Genomic DNA, 22,768 nt, shown 5'->3' on the forward strand with positions numbered 1-22,768 from the left:
ATAAAGATCTAAGCTTCCTATGAAAAAACTCCAGTCTGTGGTATTCCTTCATGACCTAACCACTACATACAAAACAGGACTCCTCTCTAGTAACACCAAATGGCTGTACTCTCCCGAGTGTACCTTCTTGACCCTTTCTGCTGCTGCTCCTTGCTTTCCCCCTTTATCTGGAACAGTTTTCTGTACTTTCTTTGATTAGCTAACTCTTATTCATCTTTCGAGACTTTACCTAAGTGTCATATTTAGCTTTCTTTGAAGCTCTCTCATCATCTCCCAGGGTGACTAAGTGCTGCTTCACTATACTGTTACAGTGCCCTATGCACATGACAATCAGAATTCTCCACACTGAAGTGAAAATGTTGATATGTGACCCTCTCTCCTGGATTTTGAACTCCTAGAGGTCAGAAATGATGCCTTGATCCTTCCGTACCTTCATATTTAGCATACGACCTGGCACATGGTAACTGCTAAAATGCTTGTTCAACTAAACTGAGCAATGAAGGCGGAAAGGTAAAGATGCTTTGGAAGAGAAGGAGAACCCATATGAAGAAGTTTGAGAAGAGGAGACAGAGGATATTACAAGGATGATGTAACATGGGCTAATATTGAATAAAAACATGGCTAACAAGGAGTTAAAGATGGATGCAGAAGGAGGAACCAAGGCAGTTTCAGGTTGAGGGCTCTATTTTCTCTGTTAAACAGGTGGTTAGACAGAGGGAGCATTGGTGAATATGGTGGCAGTGAAGAAAAACAAACTATATATTCATTGGAAAATAAATGTACATTTTAAATACAAAGATCCTAGAAACATTTTATTCTCGAACATGCCATCTCTTCAGGACTCCTTCATATACTTGAAATTCTTTTTCGAGGCAAAATTTTAGGTACACTTATCGCATTTTCTCTGCATATGTGTGCAAATGCTTGTGCCTGAAGATCCTTGCTTTCCTGCCAGGCTGCAGACTTGCCACTAGAGCTGGGATTGGTCGTTGTGATATTGCTGTTAGTGGAGTCCAGTGAAACATGACTAATGGCAAGGCTGCTTGCAGTGTGGGAAGAGTAACTGTAAATCATCTTGAGAAAGGCAGATTTTGTGTTAGCCTCTTGCTTACAAAGAATAATATAGCATTTGGGGAAGAATGTGCAACACAGGATCCCATAGTTAGAAATTAAAATAACAATAATCTCCACAGCTGGCAAATATATACCAAATGTGGTAGCATAGATGGGGATGAATGTGATCCAAGCTATGAAATAAATGAGCATGCCAAATGTTATGAATTTGGCTTCGTTGTAATGCTCAGGTAATTTCCTGCCTTTGAATGCAAATATGAAGCAAATGAAGGCCAGGATGGCAATATAACCCAGCATGGTGCCAAATGCAAGGACGGATCCCTCCTCACATTCCAGGATAATGACTCTGGGCAAGGAGACATTCTCTTCCACGGCAGGTGCTGCAAAGATTAGCCAGATTGTGCAAATGACAACCTGGATACCTGTGCAAGTGAAGATGATGGGGATCGGTTTATAGAGGCACTTCAAGAAGTTCTGCAACTTGGGATCGAAGCTGAAGGCTAGCAGAATTTTCAGGGACTTCATCAAAATGCAGGAGATGCAGAGAGTGAAGCTCACGCCAAATACAGTCTGCCTGGTTTTACATGTGAAGTCTTGTGGTTCTCCAATGAAGAAGCCTGTGCTGGCGAAGTTGAGGAGATGACAGAGAAGGATCACGTAGCAGACCAGCAATCCCCCAGATGATTTCACAATGGGTGTGTTCAGGTTTCTTGTAAATATTATGCCAATGGCCAGAACAAGGATGATTCCTAGTAGGGAGAGGGCCAGGAGCAGTATAGCCAAGGAATCATTCCAGTTGAGATATTCCACTTCCTTTTCAAAGCATCTTGTGCTCCTGACAGGGGCCCAGTGAGTTTCATTGTTGCATAAGAGGCAGTGATCCATATCTAAAAGACAGAGGAGATTCAGTTACATTGCAAACATTTAAGCTAGAGTTAATTTTCACATTGGTTATTCATTCACACAGAATCCAAAAGAAGGCAAGAGAGAAAGTGTGAAGGTGAAGGAAGAAAAAGGGGAAGAGGGATCCCTGCGTGGCGCAGCGGTTTGGCGCCTGCCTTTGACCCGGGGCGCGATCCTGGAGACCCGGGATCGAATCCCACATCGGGCTCCCGGTGCATGGAGCCTGCTTCTCCCTCTGCCTGTGTCTCTGCCTCTCTCTCTCTCTCTGTGCGTGTGACTATCATAAATAAATAAAAATTAAAAAAAAAAAAAAGAAAAAGGGGAAGAGAAAGGAAAAAAAAACCAGCTGGGCTGCGAGTCTTTAGGAAATCAATACTCAAGATAGACACTAACCTCTTATGAATTTGCTATTATAGGTGGCAGTTCAGGGACTCTGTTAAGAAGAAGGGCTTTGGAGTCAAAATGCATCTCAAGTTCCTTCCTCTATCACTTATGATTCCCATAATCTTGATAAGTAATTTGAACTTTCTGATCCAAATCTTAAAAAAATTCATAAAGACCCTGCCTCACTGGGGTGCTGCATTCACGCCAATAAATATAAAATGCTTTGCACGGAGCATTACACATCTTAGACGCTCAATGTAGTGAAAACTATTATAAATAAATATGACAGCAGTTCTTTAAGAGCAGAGAAAATATAGCCAAGTTTCTCTAAAAGCTCTCTAAAAGTGAGATAACACAAGATTGTAACCAATGACAGTGAATGAAGAATTAGTTATTTTTTTTTTTCTAGGAGGTCATAAAATTGAGCTTCTCACACAGGCAGTGACAAGCTGGGAAGTGATTTCAGCTGATTCATGATGAGCTGATATTAGAGTGGAGTCTCTGGGAGTGTGATTGCCTCTGCTCTCCATTCTCAACCCCCCTAAAGTTGGGGTCCTGCCTACTACCAAATCCCCTCCCGAGGCATCCATCTGAGAACCCTCCACAGTGCCCATTCTGTTTTATAAGGGGGCCCGCGTTCTCTTTTTTGTTAATCTCAAAGTCAGGTTGTGTTTCTGTGTATAAATTTCTTCATTACCTCTCCAGCCTCTTCCTCTTTCCAAACCCTGTGTCCCTATAAGTACCCATTCTTCTCTGTGGTCCCCTAACTGTTGCTGCAAGTGTGTGCCACCTTCTTCACCTGTTTGGCGAATGTTTCATGGCCTTGTCGATGTACCTGGGCCGTGCGCTGGAGACATAGGGAGCAACAAGAGATGCTGTCCTTTCAGATCATCCTAAATCCTTGTGTTTCCTCCAGGGGAAAAGCAGTCTTCTACACTTGTTCTTTCCCGGGTTATCAAAGGGCAACCCAAATTGTATTTTGAAAACTCGTGCACGTCTTTATGGGAAACAGACGCTACATACTCTATTATCCACTTGGCAGACAGTTGCTAGACATCGTATTACCTGGAAAATCCCCTCCCTGCCTGTTATCTAATTATTCACACAGCAGAGCCCATCTCTTGGGTTGGGACAAGTGGCATTTTTGTGAGATAGTGATAGAACGTGAGTGTTGGAATGTTAACATTGTCATTTATTCCCCTTGGAGCCAATGAGAAAAAAGAGTAAGCATTTGAGAACTGGTCCAGCTCTGGAGTTCTCAGCAGTTAGAGATGAATGGGGATGCATCTATAATGAACAATAAGCCAGGGAGGGAACAAGAGGCTTTAAAGTAGGCTTAACCCCAAAGAAAGCGCTGATAGCTCCTTTTAAGACCCTGAAGGCTGCTGGGCTCCTTCTTGTTCTCTAATTTGTGTATTTTGCTTAGATATCATGAACTGTTAAAGACAGATTTGTCAAACAAGCAGTTAGCATCTCATCTATGTCAATAGTCCACCCCTTCCTCTCACAGATGATTCTTTTTAGGCTTTACCGTTGCCTCTTGGTAGGAATAATGAGATCTCCAGGGTATGCACACCTCTGGGTCTCTATCATGCTCTGTTTAGCTAACTCAGCATTTATTTATTCATACGTACTGTGCCCCAGTTACAAGGCAGGCATGTCTGTGTGGGGGACAGATGGACAAAAATGGATAGAATTCACATTGTTTTGAGAGATGCGAGAGAGGAAATCCAGTTGAGGGGGTGACATCTCTCCTTGGAAGTGAAGTTACTTTTATATCTCTATTATGTATTGGTTATGCATCTGCTGATATAAAAGAGCAAATTCCAATGTAAAATGAAATTTCACTGGAATTTATTTTAGCAGGTGCATGAAATCCTTAAGTGAAAAACAAAACTAAACAAAACAAAATAGGATTCTTATAAAAAAAATCAGCCTAAGAGAAATGGTTCAGGTCTATTACAGTATGTGCTGTGGTGACTATAGTTACCTGTCTGGTTACTGTAGTGATTTTCAGGACAGTCCACACATTCATAGCAGCAGATATGTTGACTTCTTGTAGTTTTTTTCATTTGCCCAGGACTGCATTCCTTGGAGCATTTAGATCGAATTTGCTGCCAAGTGAAAGAAATCTCAAATAGATTTTTTTTTTAAAGATTTATCCTAAGTAACCTTGACTTAATGTAAAGATATATTTACTAAATAGTAAACATTGGTCTCTTTAAAAAAAAATAGCACCATAGAATTGTTTTGTCATCTGGAGGAATGCGAACAAGTTTAAAAAATAGAAACTATTTCAGATAGTGATACTGCCTTAGGAAGAAGAAGTTTTTGTCCCATTAATAGCTTCTGTAAGCAAATAAGGGAAATGAGCTCTTTCAGAAAGTCCCTAGCAGAGGGACAAATGTATAGTGATGACACTAAAAGAGGGGACAATGGCTTGGAAATGTACAATCTTGTGTTATATAAAGACTTTAGCTATATTGGAAAATAGAAACTTAATGGGCTTTTGTATTCTTCAGAATAAGGTTAGTAATCATGCCGTCCAAGGACTCTGGCCAGTCTGACCTTCAAAAACAAAACAGTGGAGGGGCACCCGATGGCTCAGTTTGTTGAACATCTGACGAATGATTTCGGCCCAGGTCATGATCTCAGGGTCATGAGATCAAGCCTGGAGTCTGGCTCCTCACTCGGCAGGGAGCCTGCTTGAGATATTGTCTCTCCCTCTGCCCCTCCTTCCACTCTCACACTAAATAATAATAAATAAATAAATAATAAATAAATAAATAAATATTTTTTAATAAACAGTGGAGATTTTGAATTTAAAACCATTAAAGTATTAGTGAAAAAGGCAACCCTAGATATATAAATAGAATTTTAATAATCCTGAGAATTTAGGTTATAATTGTGCACACCGCAGTGTGAATCATATATAGCATCCTATTTTTATGAAGGCTTTTCCAATTTACATAATAATTCTTTGCACTTCAGTTGTGCTTTTTTTCCATTCATAGTCCCTTTCTCATGGCATATCTTGCAAACTATATCTGTTATCGTCTCCCTCTTACATTCTGAAGACCAAAGCAAAATGGGTAAAATAGGGCTTCTTCAGATTATCTTAATAGCCATTCCTGAGCCAGGAACACAATCCAAGGACTAAGCTAACTGGCCTTTACTCTGGGAGATGAAAATATCTGGCTGAGAGAGAGAAGTAGCTGAGATTTGGTAGCCCTGTGTCCACAAGCAGTGGCTTTCTTCCTCTCAACACAGTTATTCCTCATCTGGGTTTTCAGCAGGCAGGACGTCATTAGGGGATAAAAGGGAAACCTTTTCTCCTCTTCACATAAGAGACAGCAAAGACATTCTAAAGTCTGGTATTAATAACTTTGGAATATCAAAAGATATAGGATTATCTGAGGTTTTATACTATGGATTTTGATGATTTACCAGAAATGCTGATACCCCAACTAGCCTACATATTGGTTCCTGAAATCTGACTTAATTGGTCTCCTACTACCTCCTTGAAATATTTATGGGTGTTACCATCAGAAAAGAAGACATGTCCATCTTTTTTATGGTGATCAGCCCTTTCCACTTAGTCACCAAAAACCCCTCTCACTTACTTATCATCCTATCACCTCCCTCTCACTGTCTCCCCTACAAAGTCTGAAGATAGTCTTGGTAAGGATTAAAAACAATGGTTCTTGCAGGAATTTTAGTAGAGAATCCCCTCTGTATTCAGTACAAAAAATGAGTCACCACATAGTAAACTATGTAAAGTAAAGATTGAGTTGAGTTACGGTGTTTAGCAGAGTTCTGGGTTCACAATATTGTTGTGAGAGTGGAGGTGATAATGAAAATGATAAAGAAAGTTTGAGAACACAGAAAGATGGCTACATTTCTATCTTTCAAGGAAAAAGTATCTTGCCTTACTGAAACTTATGACAGGGAAAATTAGAATAAAAGTAGTGACTTGAAGCTTTGATTCTTTCACTCAGCACACTTTTTGAGTGTCTATTATATGTCATGCACTGTTGTAATTACTGGGGCCACAGCAGGGGACAAAACACAAAAATCCATGCTCGCATAGACCTTCATTCTAGCTGACAAGGCTGACAATAAGCAAGTTAAGAATAAGCAAAGGGTACAGAATGCTAGATGGTGATAAGTGTTAGGAAGAGAAATAAAAAGAGAAGGATATATAAGAAGTATTAGGTTGGCATTGCAGTTGTAAATAAAGTGACTGGGGAAGATTGCCCTGACATGGCGACATTTTAGGAAAGATGGAAAAGAAGCAGTTCTCTTCTGATGTTTTCAGTTTTGTTAGTGACATAAGAAGCAAGGTCAATGGAATGTGAAGATGGGAAAGATGTGTGGGAGTCGGAGGAGAGAAGAAAAATTATGGAATAGCTATCCAGGAAGGTGGGTGAATTAATGGAGTAGGATAATAGTCTGATTGTCCAACAGCATTAAGGGCCATTGGAGGTGAGAGATCATGAATTTGAAGTGAAAACTGTCAACAAGGTGTTTTTGTTTTTGTTTTGCCAAGTTCAGCTAAATGAGGGCTCTACTGATTAGGCAGAGAGTTGAATTTAATCAGGATCATGCTTTGGTCGAATGTGTATGATGAAGACAGCATGAACAGGGAGTGATATATAAGTTGATCATAGAATTTAAGGAGGGAAATTGGGAACAGTAAACAGGAAGTGAGGTTATTGGAGGTTCTGGTGGGATCAAGGACTTTTGCAACTGAGGTACTAATTTGATTTGAATGCTATAAAGCAGGCTTACCATAAAATTACCTTAAGATTTCTGAACTCATTTTTTGTTTCTTGGTCTGTGATGATGAAGACATCATTCCTCAGATCATATTGTGCCATCTTGGTGATAGTCATGTGGCCGCCAATCTCCTTCCAGAGCACAACATCATATCCAGTATTCATATCCCCATGGGCATCAAAATGAAATGAATTCCCTTCATCAGTGAATGTCACATTTTTTAATACATCAAGTAACTATAAAATATAAAAATGGAAATTTTTACTGCCTTACATAGAATATGACTTAAAAGGTAAAAAAAAAAAAAAAGAAAAGGACATTCTGGACATTCTGGATCAGCGAGTGTGGTAATTAGTTGAGAAGGTTTGTAACTATCTGGCAACAATTTAAGAATTCTAGTCTGATTTCTGCCAAAGTCTTGCTCTGTAAATTTGAGGAATCAAGTTAATATTTACAGAGGGCAGCTTCTCTCGCTTATAAAATTGAAATCTGGGCATCTTCTTTTTCCATGATGTAGAATTTCAGGGTGAGTCCTCTGGGGGCAGTTGCCTGGGCTCTAATCCTGGTTCTGTATCTCATTAGTGATGTGGTATTGACCCAATTCCTTCCTAGGCCTCAGCTTCCCCTCTGTAAAATGAAATAAATGGAACCTTCCTTATAGGATTATTATAAGGATTAGATGTAATTAAGCATATAAAGAGTTTAGCCCAGCGTTGGGCACAGATTAAGATTAGTAAAAGATAAATATCTGTTAACACTGTTAATTAGCTAATAGAGATATTGTGCAAATAAAAATACTTTGAGTCTATCAATTAATGATGCCACCTGACATTCATATATTACTTGCTAATACTCAGAAGTGTGCTATCCTTCTATGCCATAACAACTCAGTGAAACAAGCTGAGCAGGGATCATTTTCTTTTGTTAGATGAACGTCACCAGCCAAGGGGTGAAGGGCCTTATCCGGACCCACACATTTTGGCATTCAGTTCTTTCCATTGCATCTAACATTATATTATTCACAATAGCACTATTTTTTCCAGTCTGACTCAAAAAGCAGTCACTCATTGGTGACCAACTGGATCTATATGAAGGCAGCAACATGCCTTTTTTCCTTCCTAGTCACAGTTGGATCCTTGGCCAAACCTGGGAGTGGAATCCAGCCAGAGGTAATTATCTCCCCCATCTGCAAAATAGGGCTAAAGGGAACGAGTACAAATGTGGAGAAACAGTCCCTGGCAACAGCACCCTGTTCTCGTGTGTCTCCCGCCAGACAAGTTAGCTGGTGGGTTGAAGGTACGCCACACCTGCCCACCTAAATCCATACTTGTTACTATTTGGTGGAAGTATGGCTCTTTATTATCTCCAGTCATTTTCACATCTGTTGCAGTGATGTAAGGTAAAGTGACCTCTAAATTTCTATTTCCAAGTGTAATTCATAAAATAATTTTGTTTTTTAGTTAGAGAGGAAAGAAATGCAGTGAATAATTACTGTCTTGTTACCCAATTGTACAGTAAGAACTTGTGTATGCATGCAGTTAGAACATGAGAATGTTTACTGAACACAGAAGCAGCTGTGTTGAGTTTGTGCTTTGGAAAGAATCATTGATTGGAGAGGACCCCGCACCACATTAAACCGAGAGATAGATAATCAAGCTAAGTAATTACCCTCGCTGAACACACGTCGCCTAACTCGCTAAGTCCATGAGCTTATGAAGAGCTCTTCAGTATGCAAACATCCTGTGGAATGAGGCAGAAATTATTCTATTGTAGAATATATCTTCTTATTTATTGCCTTTGGAGTTAATCTTTATAATTTTCTTTCTCCATTTTTAAAATATAATAAGAAAACAATTTAATTTAGGTACAATATATTAGTTATACATATCTGAGATCAATGTTCACTTTAGTAATAATCTCTAAGCAATGTCTCTTGATTTTATTAGGATGTTCCCCACAATTTCTTAGTTTCTTTAATGAACAAATGGATTAGTATTACTTAAAGAAGTAGGACATCAGATTCTAACAGGGTGGAATAACAGCAAAAGCTTTTTCCAGGCACTGTGCCTGGAAGAAAAAATGTGAAGGGAACGAAAATTTAAAAAAGAAAGTAAGGACCTATGTTTTCCACCTCTACCTGTGTATTGAATTTTCTTAGCAATTCACATTTCACGAACCCAGAAAACTCTGCTCGTTTTAGGAGCTTTTCTTCCAACTCTTGTGTTTGGACTATAATGTCCCATCTATTTTTTTTCCTGTATTTAATGAGCGTTTCAAGGGTAAAGCTTTTGACACAATACCGTTCTGTATAATATGATAACATTGTATAATGCACATAAACTAAGCTAACTGTAATGACGTTCATCACAGCAGAGGGGGTGCAGGCAAACAAAACAGTGCATTCATGACCTGGTAAGTAAGATAGAGCATTTACTCCGGGTTAAGGTGAGTTTCAAACATTGGTGCTCTGATTATGAGGCTATTAAAGGCTTTTTCTGCCAATTTTTTTTCATTGAGACTCTGAAAGTCACTGTAAATTGATGCTATAAATCGTAAACAGTGGGATTTGCATTTCCATGTAACAGAATTCTCCCTTTGTAGGGCAGGGAACTGTTTTTGAGAACGCGATGCCAGGAGGCCACACCACTCAAGCTGTTGTGGTTAATGTTGTTTTCCTTTTCCCTGTCTACCCTGATGTCCAGGACATTTCCCTAAGTAAGCTGTGCTGGTGAGGAAATTCGAGTCACAGAGGATGCGGCCTTGCATCTCTGTCTGGTGCCCAACCCATGTCTTTTTTCTTCCATGAAGTTTTCTATGCTGTGGTGGAAAGCATCCTGGACTAAGGCTGGAACAGTTTCATCACTAACTGTGGGTGACTGTGGGCTGGATGCTTATTGTGGGGGTCCCCTCCATGTCTAAACAGCTGCAAATCTTGGTCACTAGTAACATTTTCCTCTTGCCACTACTTTAGGATAGAGTGTAAGGAGCATGAACATGTGGACCTACCAGAATATTATAGAGGTTAGAGGTCAATGCCTACTATAGTAGCCCTTCAAAATTAGTTATTGTGGTGCCTAGGTGGCTCAGTAGGTTCAGCGTCTGCCTTTGGCTCAGGTCATGATCCCAGGGCCCTGGGATTGAGCCCTGAGTAGGGCTCTCTGCTCAGCAGAATCTGTTCTCTCTCTCCTTCTGTCCCTCCCTCTTGCTCATGTTCTCTCTTGCTCACTATCTCTCTCTCTCTCTCTCTCTCAAAGGAATAAATGAATAAAATCTTTTAAAAAATAATTAGTTACTATTCTCCTTATCACTTCAAAATCACTATCTCCTCAGCATGTGTCTCTTCTGACTTCTGGACCAATATGTAACTGCCATTGCTATACTTGAATGTCTGTGAAGCTCTTCGAATTCAACATTTCCAATACTGAATGCCTCTTCTCCCCACCAGACCTCTATTTATCTCTGTTTCTACCCCAACAAATGATACCAATTGTCCAAATGTGGACTCACTTGCAACATCATTGCTTTTTCTTTGTCGTTGTCCGTTACACCCAATCTATCTCCAGATGCTCTTCATTCTTCTTCTTAAAAATCCACATATGCGCATCTCCATCCTCACTGTCACACAGAATACTGTATACTTGTACCTGTATATAAGCCCCCCCATCATTATTTTAAATGCTGGATACCTAATGTCCCTTCTACCTCTTGGCTTGTGTCCTCTAACCGTGCACACACAGTGGAAATGAAATGCTATTTCTGCATTGGAATGAGGAATCACATGGAAAGAAGGAGCATGACACTTTCCTGTGTAAAAATATAAATCTTTAACTGTTCCCCTTGCTCTATCAAGTCCAAACCTATAAACATAGTTTTGCAGATTTCTATTGAAAGGAGTCCCTATACCAGCAGTCAGCATCACCTGAGAGATTGTTAGAAGGCAGACTTTCAGGTATCCACCTCACCCTGACTTGAATTAGCATATACATGATAATAAGATTCCAGGATAATTCAACTGCACAACAAAATTGTGAGATGCTCTGATTGATTGAGCCCTCAAGATGGCTCCTTCCACTAATCTCTTACTTCATTTTACCCGTATTGCCATAAAACACTGAATTCCTGTGGCACTATTTTTCTTATCCATGAAGATGCCATGTTTTCTCTACCTTCTCCAAAGTATTTCTTTTTTTAAAAAAATTTTATTTATTTTATTTAAGTATGATAGTCAAGAGAGAGAGAAGAGAAAGAGAGAGAGGCAGAAGACACAGGCTGAGGGAGAAGCAGGCTCCATGCACCGGAGCCCGAGTGGGATTCGATCCCAGGTCTCCAGGATCACAACCTGGGCCCAAAGGCAGGCGCAAAACCACCGCACACCACCCGGATCCCTCAAAGTATTTCTTTTCTAACGCCTACCCACCCATTATATCCCCAGAGATTTATGTCCTCTGGGGAATGTTCTCTTGAACCATACTGATTGGTTGCCTCATTATGTGCTTCTCTGCCAATTTAGTGCTCTATGAAACAAGCAATGCGTTAATCCTTCATGTAATCAGCTCCTAATTGTTTGTATACTAAACACCCAGTAACAGATGACTCCTTAGATGAAGATTTTGACTTGTTCCCATAAATTTTCCAATACACACAACGCAGTGCCTGAACAAATACTTGAGACATTGGATAAATATCTGCTAAAATAGAATGTATGACTTGAAGTTTGACCATTAGACATTGGGTCATCCCATATCATCACTTACTACTTTCCATATAACAACATGAGTAATGGAAAAACAAAGCCCCCCCAATATCACACTGTCACAACAAGGATGGATGGTATCCCATGCCATCTGGCTAACATTAAAAATCTGTTTGAAGTAAGACAATTCGATTGTACATTCCTGAAGACTGCTCACAGATGTCACCAAATGAAGCCAAGTAAGAGATACCATCCAAATACTGGAAAAACTTCTTTAAAGTTATTTGAAATGAAAAAAATTTTATAAAAAGTAATATTTAAATACAAATGAATTTTTACCAGGATCAAAATAACTTTAAAAGCGTATCTTTGATTAGTGACCCTAAATGTTGATCGATTTAAATTTAAAGTATTTGAGATTTCTTCATAAGAAGACAATTGTCTGCATTATTTGTCCTACTCAATCTGGCACAGATGTGGTTCACTCACATTGTGATCAAAGGAGCAAGTCACTCACATATTCCTCCTTTCCAATCTGTTTCTGTTTGTTTCTAGATAACCACGCTCCCAGGGGGAATAAAGAACAACCCCAGACTCTTAACTGTTTAAGTAAAACATTTTAGAAGACGCTGCTTATATTATACTTTCTCAAGTCTTTTCCTCAGAATGTTTGAGATTTACTTCTGATTTAAAATACTTTCCCAGATCTTTGAGGGATAAATAGTTCTTTTGATTTGCATTTTTCTTTCCTTATGAAGCTCTTTAAATCTCTCACCTTTAGCCTACCTGTCCCTAGGATTGTCTAATTTTTCTCTATTACTCCTTCTCAATATCTTATTCCAAAAATTTTGTGTAGTAGTTTCATTGTTGCAGTTCACTTAATGTATAGTTTTTACCAATCCCTCATTACAATTTTATATTACAAAGAGTGTGCTTTCAAACAGATGTCTTAAAATAGCTAGGCATATATGTACAGATTTTTAAAAGATAATTTTAATTTAAAAAATCCTAATCTCTAGTCTTAACTCTTCATAAGGTTTTCTGCCTTGCATTTACAAGATCAAAACTAGTTTTAAATGAGCAATTTAAAACACCTTATGACCATCACATGATCCACCCAAATATAAGCTGATGACCTCAGACCTTGGAGCTTGTGTTTGTGAGTGTTTAAAGTAAAAGTAAAAATGACAAAAATAGAAATAGCCTGTCCTGGATACTCACATATATGGTACGAATTGAGTCTTATTTCCTTTTGCCGCCTTCTCCTTTACACATTTGTAATAATTATATTTTTGGAACATGATTCTGCATCAAGACAGACAAGCTTATCTTTGAATATACACTATTGAGAAATCTAGTTTTAATGAGTAAAATTTACCATCATATAAAGCAACAATTTGCATGTAAATGTCTTGTTTATAGGCATATAAAAAACACAGTGGAAAATTTTCACTAAAAGGGGTCACATTAAGCTTGAATTTGAGTTTTTTCAAACTAATCGAAATGAAGAAAGGAAAAGACTTCTTTAACCCACAATTAGTGGCTCATGTCAACCTGAGATACCATACAAATTATGATTCATCTAACAACATTAATTTGAGGAAGACTGGAGTCCTAGGGAGACTGTCCTAAGAGTTGTAGCTGAAGGCTTTGAAAACTATTAACCACCAGAGATAGCATGAAAAATTAAGGACATGGAGGCAGAAGACCCAGACTAGAGTCCTATTTCTTGTACTTTCTAATGTTAGTTTCCTTATAGATAATATTTAATAATAATAAAAGGGCCATTAAACATGCATGGTCTTGTGTCAAAAGCACTAAAAGAGATAATTCATATGAAGCATTGAAAAACTGTAAGATTGGATACAAATCCATAAACTCACAGAAAATAATACTATAAACTGAATATTCTTGGAAAATAAAAAGAAACACCAATTTAGAGGGTCAATGTAGTAGTGAAGGCAAAATAAGAACTCTAGTATCCTCAAGAGCAAAGAGCTAGTGATAGAAATGCAGGGTATTCAAACACTGAAGGTATCTACTTACAAAAGGAATATGATAAGGAGTAGCTAATATAAATATTTGCAAATTAAAGCAAGGAAAGAAGTGACTGTAGGGGAATTCTCTTGGATGTGTGAGTTAGTACCTCCCATGGTTGAAAGGCGTTGGGGTTCTGACAGTCTCGAGCTTGGCAGAGATCCCGAATGGCATAACCAAGGGCAAGAACTGCGAGCTGGATACTGTGAACAGGTCCTGGCTCGGTGTAATCCCACAGGAAATCATTTCTCAGGGAGAAGTTCCTTTCTATATCCTTGTTAGCCGTGTAGGCCAAAGTCCCCCGAGAGTGGCTGGAAATGCACTGACTCAAATCACTGTCCTTGACATGTGCACAGGCAGACAAGAGCATGGCATATTCATTTAGGGGCTTGTTATTATCTCTGGGAAACATATGCAGGTTTTGAAGAAAGGAGTGGAAAGAAGACATATTCCCTCTTCTAAAGGTAAACCCCACAACTTTGCCAATCCTTTTAACATTAGGGATGGTGGTGATCTTGGTGGCCATGGACCAGTTATCACTGGCAATCCAGATCTTATTTATATTCCTTTCTATAGCTTTAGTGAAGAGATTGAAAACATGGAATTGCCTCAGAAATACCACAATGACATTAACCTGGGCTTCTGCGATGATTTTCTCAAGGGTCTCATTGATCCTGATTTCAATGGTATCATCTGAGAGGAAGGCTGGGAGAACCTCCTTGAAAGCTATGCACACATTATTTGCTGCGGTCTGAACTGCAAAAGTGTTGAGGGCCAGTCGTCCGTAGTCATCATCTGTGGCTATGATGCCAATCCAGTTCCATCCAGATTTCTGAATCAGGTGGGCCATTGCTTTAGTTTGATAGAAGTCACTGGGCACAGTCCGTAAAAATGAAGGAAAGCGAATTTTGTCACTTAGGATTTCTGCAGTTGATTCATAACTCACCTGGAGATTGATAGAATCTCTTAGTTATGGTGTTGATGTACTTTGGGGGGGCTGTTCACACTCTCTTTTCTGTGATCTTCTGTATAATCTTTTCCTAAATTCTCTGGTCCTTTACATTCTTCCCTTTCAATGAACTTCTACTTTATAAATAGCTTAAATCATGACAGTACCCGGTGACTGTTTAGAGTCGTTGCTCCACAATCGTTTCATATTGTGTTCAGTACAGTTCTCTGAAAGTTCAGGCTCTATCTTATATTTCCAGCTACATTTCTGTATCCAATTATACCTATCTTATATCTCATGCCAACATGAATAGGCGAATATTATTTAAATGCATCAATACAGGAAAAATGCAGCTGGTTGAATAAGCAAAATGCATTTTGGGACACCCAGCATGTTCAACATTTTGTCTAATTGACAACTTTGATAATTTTTATTGTAGGTAGGATACATTATCCAGCCAAATAATTATCTAGTCTAGGGGGTCAGCACACTTTTTTTTTCTGTAAAGGGAGAGATAAAATATTTTAAGCTTTTTTGGTCACATACAGTCTCCATTGTGTGTGTGTGTGTGTGTGTATTTTATATTTTTTGTTACAATCCTTAAAACAAGTAAAGACCATTCTTACTTGGTAGCTTAATAGCTTGGGAGCCACATTTGATCAACATGCTATAGTTTTCTGGCTCCTGCTCTACTCAAACAAGCATCAGCTTTTTGGGAGACCCACCTAACATGTATGCAAAGTTTGGCTTGATGTACAGCTCTGGTGATTTTATTCTAGGGGGAATTATTAGCTGCAATTCCAATGTGTTTCTGACTCGGAATATATATATATATATATATATATATATATATATATATATATTTTTTTTTTTTTTTTTTTTTTTTTTTTTTTTTTTTTTACTATTTACAGCAGCCACCTGGTATGGTGGAAAGACAACAGGCTTTGGAGTCAGACAAACAGTCAGAATCTTGACTTCAATAAATTTGGGAAAATTAATATTTCTTTACCTATGAAATGATAGGATTCCCGTGAAGATTCAAGGAGAACATTTAAATGGATATTGGCCCATGGTTGACATTGACAAAACCTTAGTTCCCTGACATTGCTGTGCAGATTTCCATTTGGTACCTGGCATCCCTGTGCTCATCTACATTTGACACCTGAGCTTCAGTAAAATCAGTGTCCCCTGTGGAGAGTCCCCTTTCCTTTTGTGTTGTCTATCATGGAAATTACATTTTTACATGACATAATCATTGTTAAAAATAGTCTACTTTTCTTACTCATCACCTAACTAGCATTATACATAGTCTAGAAAACTTGAGCCAAAGCTTTATCTCTGAGTTATTTGGGGGGATAATTCTTTTGTCACTTTGGATATCAACTTTTTTTTTTATCAACCTCACTAGGCTATATAATGGAACTCTCAGAGTTCTTCATGCGTGTATGCTCTTATTTACTCTAACTCCAGAAAGTTATGTATTTTAAATTCTTATGCACATTTATTATATATATATTTTCCATCTGTTCACTTCTATCAAATGGCTATTTCTTGATAACATGACTATTAACTCTTTCTCCTTTCTAATTTTTGGCTTCTAATCTCCCTGGAGCCTAGAAACAGTGGCTTAGTGAGTCACAGAGTAATGTAGACTCAAAATGCAAACCAAGGGGAGGTGCTAGACTCTTGAGTAGAGTGTGCAGGACCTCAGTGAAAGGCTCTTTATGTTGGTTTTGGTCTTTCAGGGGCCTTTTTGCTTACTTCCTGATTATATATTGGCTTGCATTACAAGGAGACATGTAGTACTATAGTCTCTGCTCAATGATTCGCATCATACTCAGAAGAAAATGCAAATTGTATCACAGCTTAAAAGATACTGAATGACCGACCAGCCCTTGCTTATCTCTGGAAATGCACTGCTTACTGCACTTCTTTCTATATACCTGACCTAGCTATATTGACCTTTTGCTATTCTTTGGACATTTCAACTTTGTACTTACTGTTTTCTCAGCATAGATACTGTCCTCTCCTCCCTGTCTTTGCTTGGCTGTCCCTTCCCATTCGAGTTTCAGGAAGTGTTCCTTGACCTGCATGTCCTCTTATCCCCCAATCTCTCTTCGGTTTTCTTCATAGCACCCAACTGATGTTATTTCAGAAACAAGGGAGTTGAGGCCCTCAGAGATTTGTCTTATCTGAATCCCACTGAAAACTGTCAGAAACTGGATCTAACATGACAGATTGAGGGGCGACTATATTCCCTTAGTGCTCTGTCCATTATACTATCCAGAGTAGGGCACCATGCCCTCTTTGACTGAAGAGAAAGAAAGAATAAAATAAAAGCAACTCCCTAATCTTCTAATAATAAAGAATATGCTCAAAACCAACATCTAGGGTAAGACAAAACCTACCTGTGGCATGAGCTGTAAATTCAGCATCCTGGAGACAGCCATTGTTATTTCTGAGTAGCCAGCACCTATCACAGCCTTAACTCTTGGCATGTAGCTGGAATAATCACACTTAAACTCCACAATTTCTCTGGAGCAGTTGCGCTTAGAGAGAAACCTCAGAGTGGCTGCCATCGCCACTGTGACTTCGGTACAGGTGTCATAGATTTCATACCCCAGTTTGACTCCGGATAATAGTGTTGAATTGTTGATCATCTCAATGCTATGAATCATGGCAAGAGTTTGAAGAAAAATTGATATTTCAAAGCTGTTGGGAAACAAATTTTTTTTAAATCAGAACATAACTCTTCTATAGACATTATGGTAACTCATTTTATTCACATTTCTGCCTTACAATAGACCATTTCTGGACCAGTAAAGCTGGTCTAAACTTTATTTATTTAAAAATAGTTCTTGGTGGAAACCTTTCTAAAAGGTATACAGGGTCTCAAATGGAGTCTGTGGAACAGAATTTAACTTTTTCTTGATTAATTTTGGGATCGTTTGAATACTCAGTTTAGTATTCTGCAGTATGAAGATGTGTCTGATTTTTAGTCCTTCTTCTAGTTAGATGTCACCATTTTATTGTTATCCAAGTATCTATTCCTTAGACTCACTAGCCTGTGTTTTATGTGTGTTTTTTTTTAATTATAAACTATTGTGGTTGGGAACCAGATTAATAAGACTCATAAGAATTGGGCAGTCCGGGTGGCTTAGCGGTTTAGTGCTGCCTTCAGCCCAGGGTGTGATCCTGGAGACCTGGGATCGAGTCCCACGTTGGGCTCCCTGTGTGGAGCCTGCTTCTCCCTCTGCCTGTGTCTCTGCCTCTCTTTCTCTCTCTCTGTATGTGTGTCTCTCATGAATAATAATAATAATAATAATAAATCTTTAAAAGAAAAAGACTCTTAAGAATTACATATAAAACAGACTGTATGTATAAAACACAATAGTTTTCTTCTAGATGAAGTGCACTATTATAGTTATGAAACATAGCTATTTCCTCTTTAAGTGGGTTTTCCCAGTTGACCTCTTGATTTATGATTACTTCAGGGCATTGAGTTGCTTGATTACTGATTTACAATTAAGTTTATTGTCACCTACCACTGCATATATGCAGTTACAAACAGTACCTAATATATAGTAAAGTTTAGTAAGCATTCAAATGTTTTTAAATGAATAGAGGACATTATTATTATTATTATTATTATTATTTTAAATTCCAGTACAACTACCATGCAATGTTAGTTTCTGGCATACAATATAGAGATTCAAAAATTCTGTATATTACTCAGTCTCAATATAAGAAGTATACTCTTAATCGTCTTTGTCTATTTCCCCCAACCCCCTACCTACCTTCCCTCTGTTAGCCATCAGTTTGTTCTCTGTGGTGAAGAGACTGCTTTTTGGTTTGTTTCTTTATTTTTCTTTTGTTCATTTTGTATCTTAAATGGGTGAAACCATATGGTATTTGTCTTTCTCTGATTAATTTTGCTTAGCATTATAGTCCCTAGACTTATCCATGTTGTTGTAAATGACAAGATTTCATTCTTTTTTTATGGCTGAATAATAGTCTATAATGCTCCATCATCTTTATCCATTCATAGAGGAGAATATCATTGTTCAGGGTTTTGATATTTTTAAGTTTCCTTTTAGTTCATTGAGTTACGATAAATTAAAGTATTTGAATAATATTTGTCATTGGAGACTATTTTTTATTTTTTTAAGATTTTATTTCCAGGATCACACCCTGGGCTGAAGGCAGGCGCTAAACCCTGAGCCATCCCGGGTGCCCTATTGGAGACTATCTAAAAGTGAAGTTTGGCAAATCAGCATTAAGTTTTTAATTTAAAGAAAGAAACAAAGAGGAGAGAAAAGTTTAAGTAATGAACTATAACCAAAATAATGAATTAAATGACATTTAAAATGTATAATATCTTCAGGGTCCCCACATGTTAGCTCCATGAGAGTCTAAATCTCTTTGCTGTATTCCTTCAGTATCCCAGTGTCTAGAATAGGGCTTAGTTAATGTAGGCACTTAGTAAATAGTTGTTTGATGCTGAGTGAATACTGTTTCTGTCCCGGAGTGGCAATACGGTGAAAGGATGTTCAATTCAGAGATTTTTTTTCAGAAAAAATTTGCTTATTAGATCAATGATTTTTTTTTTTTTTTGTATTTTCCACCCTTAATTGTTGGCTTAAAATCGTGGGCCTCAAATCTGCAGTCATTCTTTGGGTACCAATTTAATGCTCTGAAATTTTTAATGAATTATCCTGAGGCATTTGCTAGTATTCCTGATAATCAACATTTAAGAAGACAGTAGCTTAAAGTGTTCAACTTCTAGAGAGAATGCCAGGAAGGAATCTTAGTGGGATATGCAACCACATTTTATCTGACAGTTGGTAAACACTTTTTGATAAAGAAAAAAAGGGGGGAGGAAAGAGAATGTTACATTTACATACAAAAACATCAAGATAGAAAGCAGGATTTCAGAGTGGAAGGAAGCATGGCAGTCACATTGCCATAGCAACAGAAGCTGATGCTGCCTGTGTCCTTAGAAGTGATCCGGGCCCTTCTTTTACAAAAGAGAAAATTGGAAACTGGAACTCAAAGAGTTTAAGTGATGTGCCTAAGTCTATGAAATTAGTTTGTTCCCAGACAGAAATTACAATTCAAGTATCTTGCTCTCCTTAAAAAAATACAAAAAAATCCATGTGTAACATCCTTTGCCTAGCTTTACTTTTCAATTATACACTGTGCCATGTGTCTTTTCTATCATCAAACTTTCAGGGGAAAGTGTTCATAAAAGAAGAAGGAACAATTTAAGTTGAAGTAAAGTCTAACTTTATTATGAAAGAATTAGATTATTTCAAGAATGAAATGAATGCAGTACTGATCAAAATGCTAGTGTAGAGAGAAATTTTAAATGTAACCTATTTTAAACAAAACACTAAATAATAGATTGACATTTATTTATTTATTTATTTATTTATTTATTTATTTTTAAAGATTTTATTTATTCATGGGAGACACACAGAGAGAGAGAGAGAGACAGAGAGACAGAGAGACAGAGAGACAGGCAGAGGGAGAAGCAGGCTCCATGCAAGGAGCCCGATGTGGGACTCAATCCCGGGACTCCAGGACGACGCCCTGGGCCGAAGGCAGGCACTAAACCTCTGAGCCACCCAGGGATCCCCTAGATTGATATTTATTTATTTATTTATTTATTTATTTATTTATTTATTTATGATTTTATTTATTTATTCATTCATGAAAGACACACAGAAGAGAGGCAGAGACACAGGCAGAGGGGAGAAGCAGGCTCCATGCCGGGAGCCTGATATGGGACTCGATCCCAGGACTCCAGCATCTCATCCTGGGCCAAAGGCAGGTGCTAAACCGCTGAGCCACCCAGGGATCCCTAGATTGATATTTAAAACAATATGCAGGGGATCCCTGGGTGGCGCAGCGGTTTGGCGCCTGCCTTTGGCCCAGGGCGCGATCCTGGAGACCAGGGATCGAATCCCACGTCGGGCTCCCGGTGCATGGAGCCTGCTTCTCCCTCTGCCTGTGTCTCTGCCTGTCTCTCTCTCTCTCTGTATGACTATCATAAATAAATAAAAATTAAAAAAATAAAATAAATAAAACAATATGCATATTGTGGATGATAGAAACATGAATAATGAATAGTATAAATAGATAATATAATATAAATTTATATACATTAATGTTAATTTGTAATAAATATATATAATATAAATATAAATGTGTTAAGCATGTTTGTAGTGGACAAGCTATAGTGTCTCTTAACTGGTTTCCTCAAGTGACTTCAGGGTTTGTTTGTTTGTTTTAGGCAAAATTCAAATAAATATATTAATGGAAATCATTCATTGCCTCTGCACTTGGAGATTGATTATACATACAGTGCTGATATATTTCTCTTTTCAGGAATGATTGCAAGACTATATGCAACTTAAAAATATATGAGTTTAAGTTTTATAAAAACAATTTAGATGTTAATACAAGTGAATGTTTACATGCCTTAGTTTCATAATATACTCTGGAAATCTAAAGTGTTCTTTGAGACTTTACTCACCCAACACACTTCTGGATTTCTGGTCGTCTGGGATAGTCTTCTGAGGGCAGCATTTTCTCATGAATGGCAAATAAACCTCCAATCATGATATGTCCTGGAGAAGTGGCAGCCACAAAGTCATCAGGAGTCTGGCAAGGCTGGGAAGTAACAAGAGTACTCCCAAAGCAGGTAATCGGTATAATCAATAGTGCCATGCTTCTATCTCATTTGCTCAGTTCATGTGAGTTCTTAGGGATCATTAAGCTCACAGAGTGCCAGCAACATGGTTTCTATTTCACCTGTAAACACCATGTAAGGTATAGGGCAGTGTCAAAGGCCGGAAGCATTCAGTTTTCAGATGCTTGATGATAGTCAAAACAGTTCTTCACCAATAAGAACATATCAGACTCTAACATTCCATTGTTGGAGATGTATCCTAGCAGTCATGCTAGGAAAAAAGTTATAGAATTAGAAACACTGATCCTCCCTGGGATAGTACTCTTTTGCCTCACTGATATGCCAAGGACTTTGGGTCATGTTGGCATTTTTCTTTTGAAATAGAATACAAGAATCTCCAAGAGGGTGCAGTTTGGGAAAGGCTTCCCATATCAGGAGTGGACAGTGATACATTTCCAAAGATCTTGCATTCAAAGCCCAAAATCTAAAGTGTAGTTTATAAACGGTTGAGAAAAATAGCACTCTGCTTTTGTTTCTCCAGAAAAGCTCTTTTTAAAAAAATGAAATTGGGCAGCCTGGGTGGCTCAGTGGTTTAGCGCTGCCTTCAGCCCAGGGCGTGATCCTGGAGATCCGAGATCGAGACCCACGTAGGGCTCCCTGCATGGAGCCTGCTTCTCCCTCTGCCTGTGTCTCTGCCTCTCTTTCTCTCTCTCTCTCTATGTGTGTGTGTCTCTCATAAATAAATAAAATCTTTAAAAAAATGAAATTCAATTAACTTTAGGTATTTATCCCTCTCAGTTTACATGTGTTAGAAATAAGTAGTTTTGGTGGTAATGGGCAAGCCTAAAATTGAAATGAAATTTACCTGAGCTAGTGTTTGGCTTTGAACAAGAAAGGTCTGTCATAGATCATTGACATTGCCACAGTTTGTAGATTTTATTTTTATAAATTTGGAACAAATTTTAGTCTACATGTTCTTACATGCTTAGGAATCTGAACTGATGTGATTTAATGGATATCTTTTAGAATCTAACAGAGTTAGATAAACCTCAGTAACTTGGGAACCATTAAGAAAAAGTTTTAAAAATTTTAACTTTACTTTTTAAAATCAGTCTTTTTGAGACATTGGATTAAGAAAGACTATATCATGGGAGGGCAGTTCCAAACTCCATAACCAGTTTCTTGTTGGGAAGCTGACACATTTAAAGGGATTTCAGAAGATAAAAGAGTACAGTGGCTATTTTAGTGATTTTCA

General features: G+C 38.1%; 1 protein-coding gene across 3 annotated transcripts; it reads right to left on the reverse strand.

The window, feature by feature from the left end:
* Positions 1–846: 846 nt before the first annotated feature.
* GPRC6A (G protein-coupled receptor class C group 6 member A) lies at positions 847–21,551 on the reverse strand. 3 transcript variants are annotated; one of them, XM_055311456.1, is made up of 6 exons: positions 21,358–21,551; positions 17,228–17,531; positions 14,505–14,816; positions 7,164–7,376; positions 4,352–4,475; positions 847–1,961 (listed from the first exon to the last, which is right to left on the reverse strand). In XM_055311456.1, the coding sequence occupies exons 1-6, from the start codon at positions 21,549–21,551 to the stop codon at positions 847–849; spliced, it is 2,262 nt and encodes a 753-aa protein (XP_055167431.1). The 3 variants fall into 3 exon arrangements, with proteins under 3 accessions (XP_055167431.1, XP_055167428.1, XP_055167430.1); XM_055311453.1 differs by having other exon boundaries at positions 13,980–14,816; XM_055311455.1 differs by lacking the exon at positions 7,164–7,376 and having other exon boundaries at positions 13,980–14,816.
* Between the last annotated feature and the right edge of the window lie 1,217 nt (positions 21,552–22,768).

This window comes from Nyctereutes procyonoides, unplaced genomic scaffold (assembly GCF_905146905.1).
Source record: "Nyctereutes procyonoides isolate TBG_1078 unplaced genomic scaffold, NYPRO_anot_genome, whole genome shotgun sequence".
Taxonomy (NCBI): Eukaryota; Metazoa; Chordata; class Mammalia; order Carnivora; family Canidae; genus Nyctereutes; species Nyctereutes procyonoides.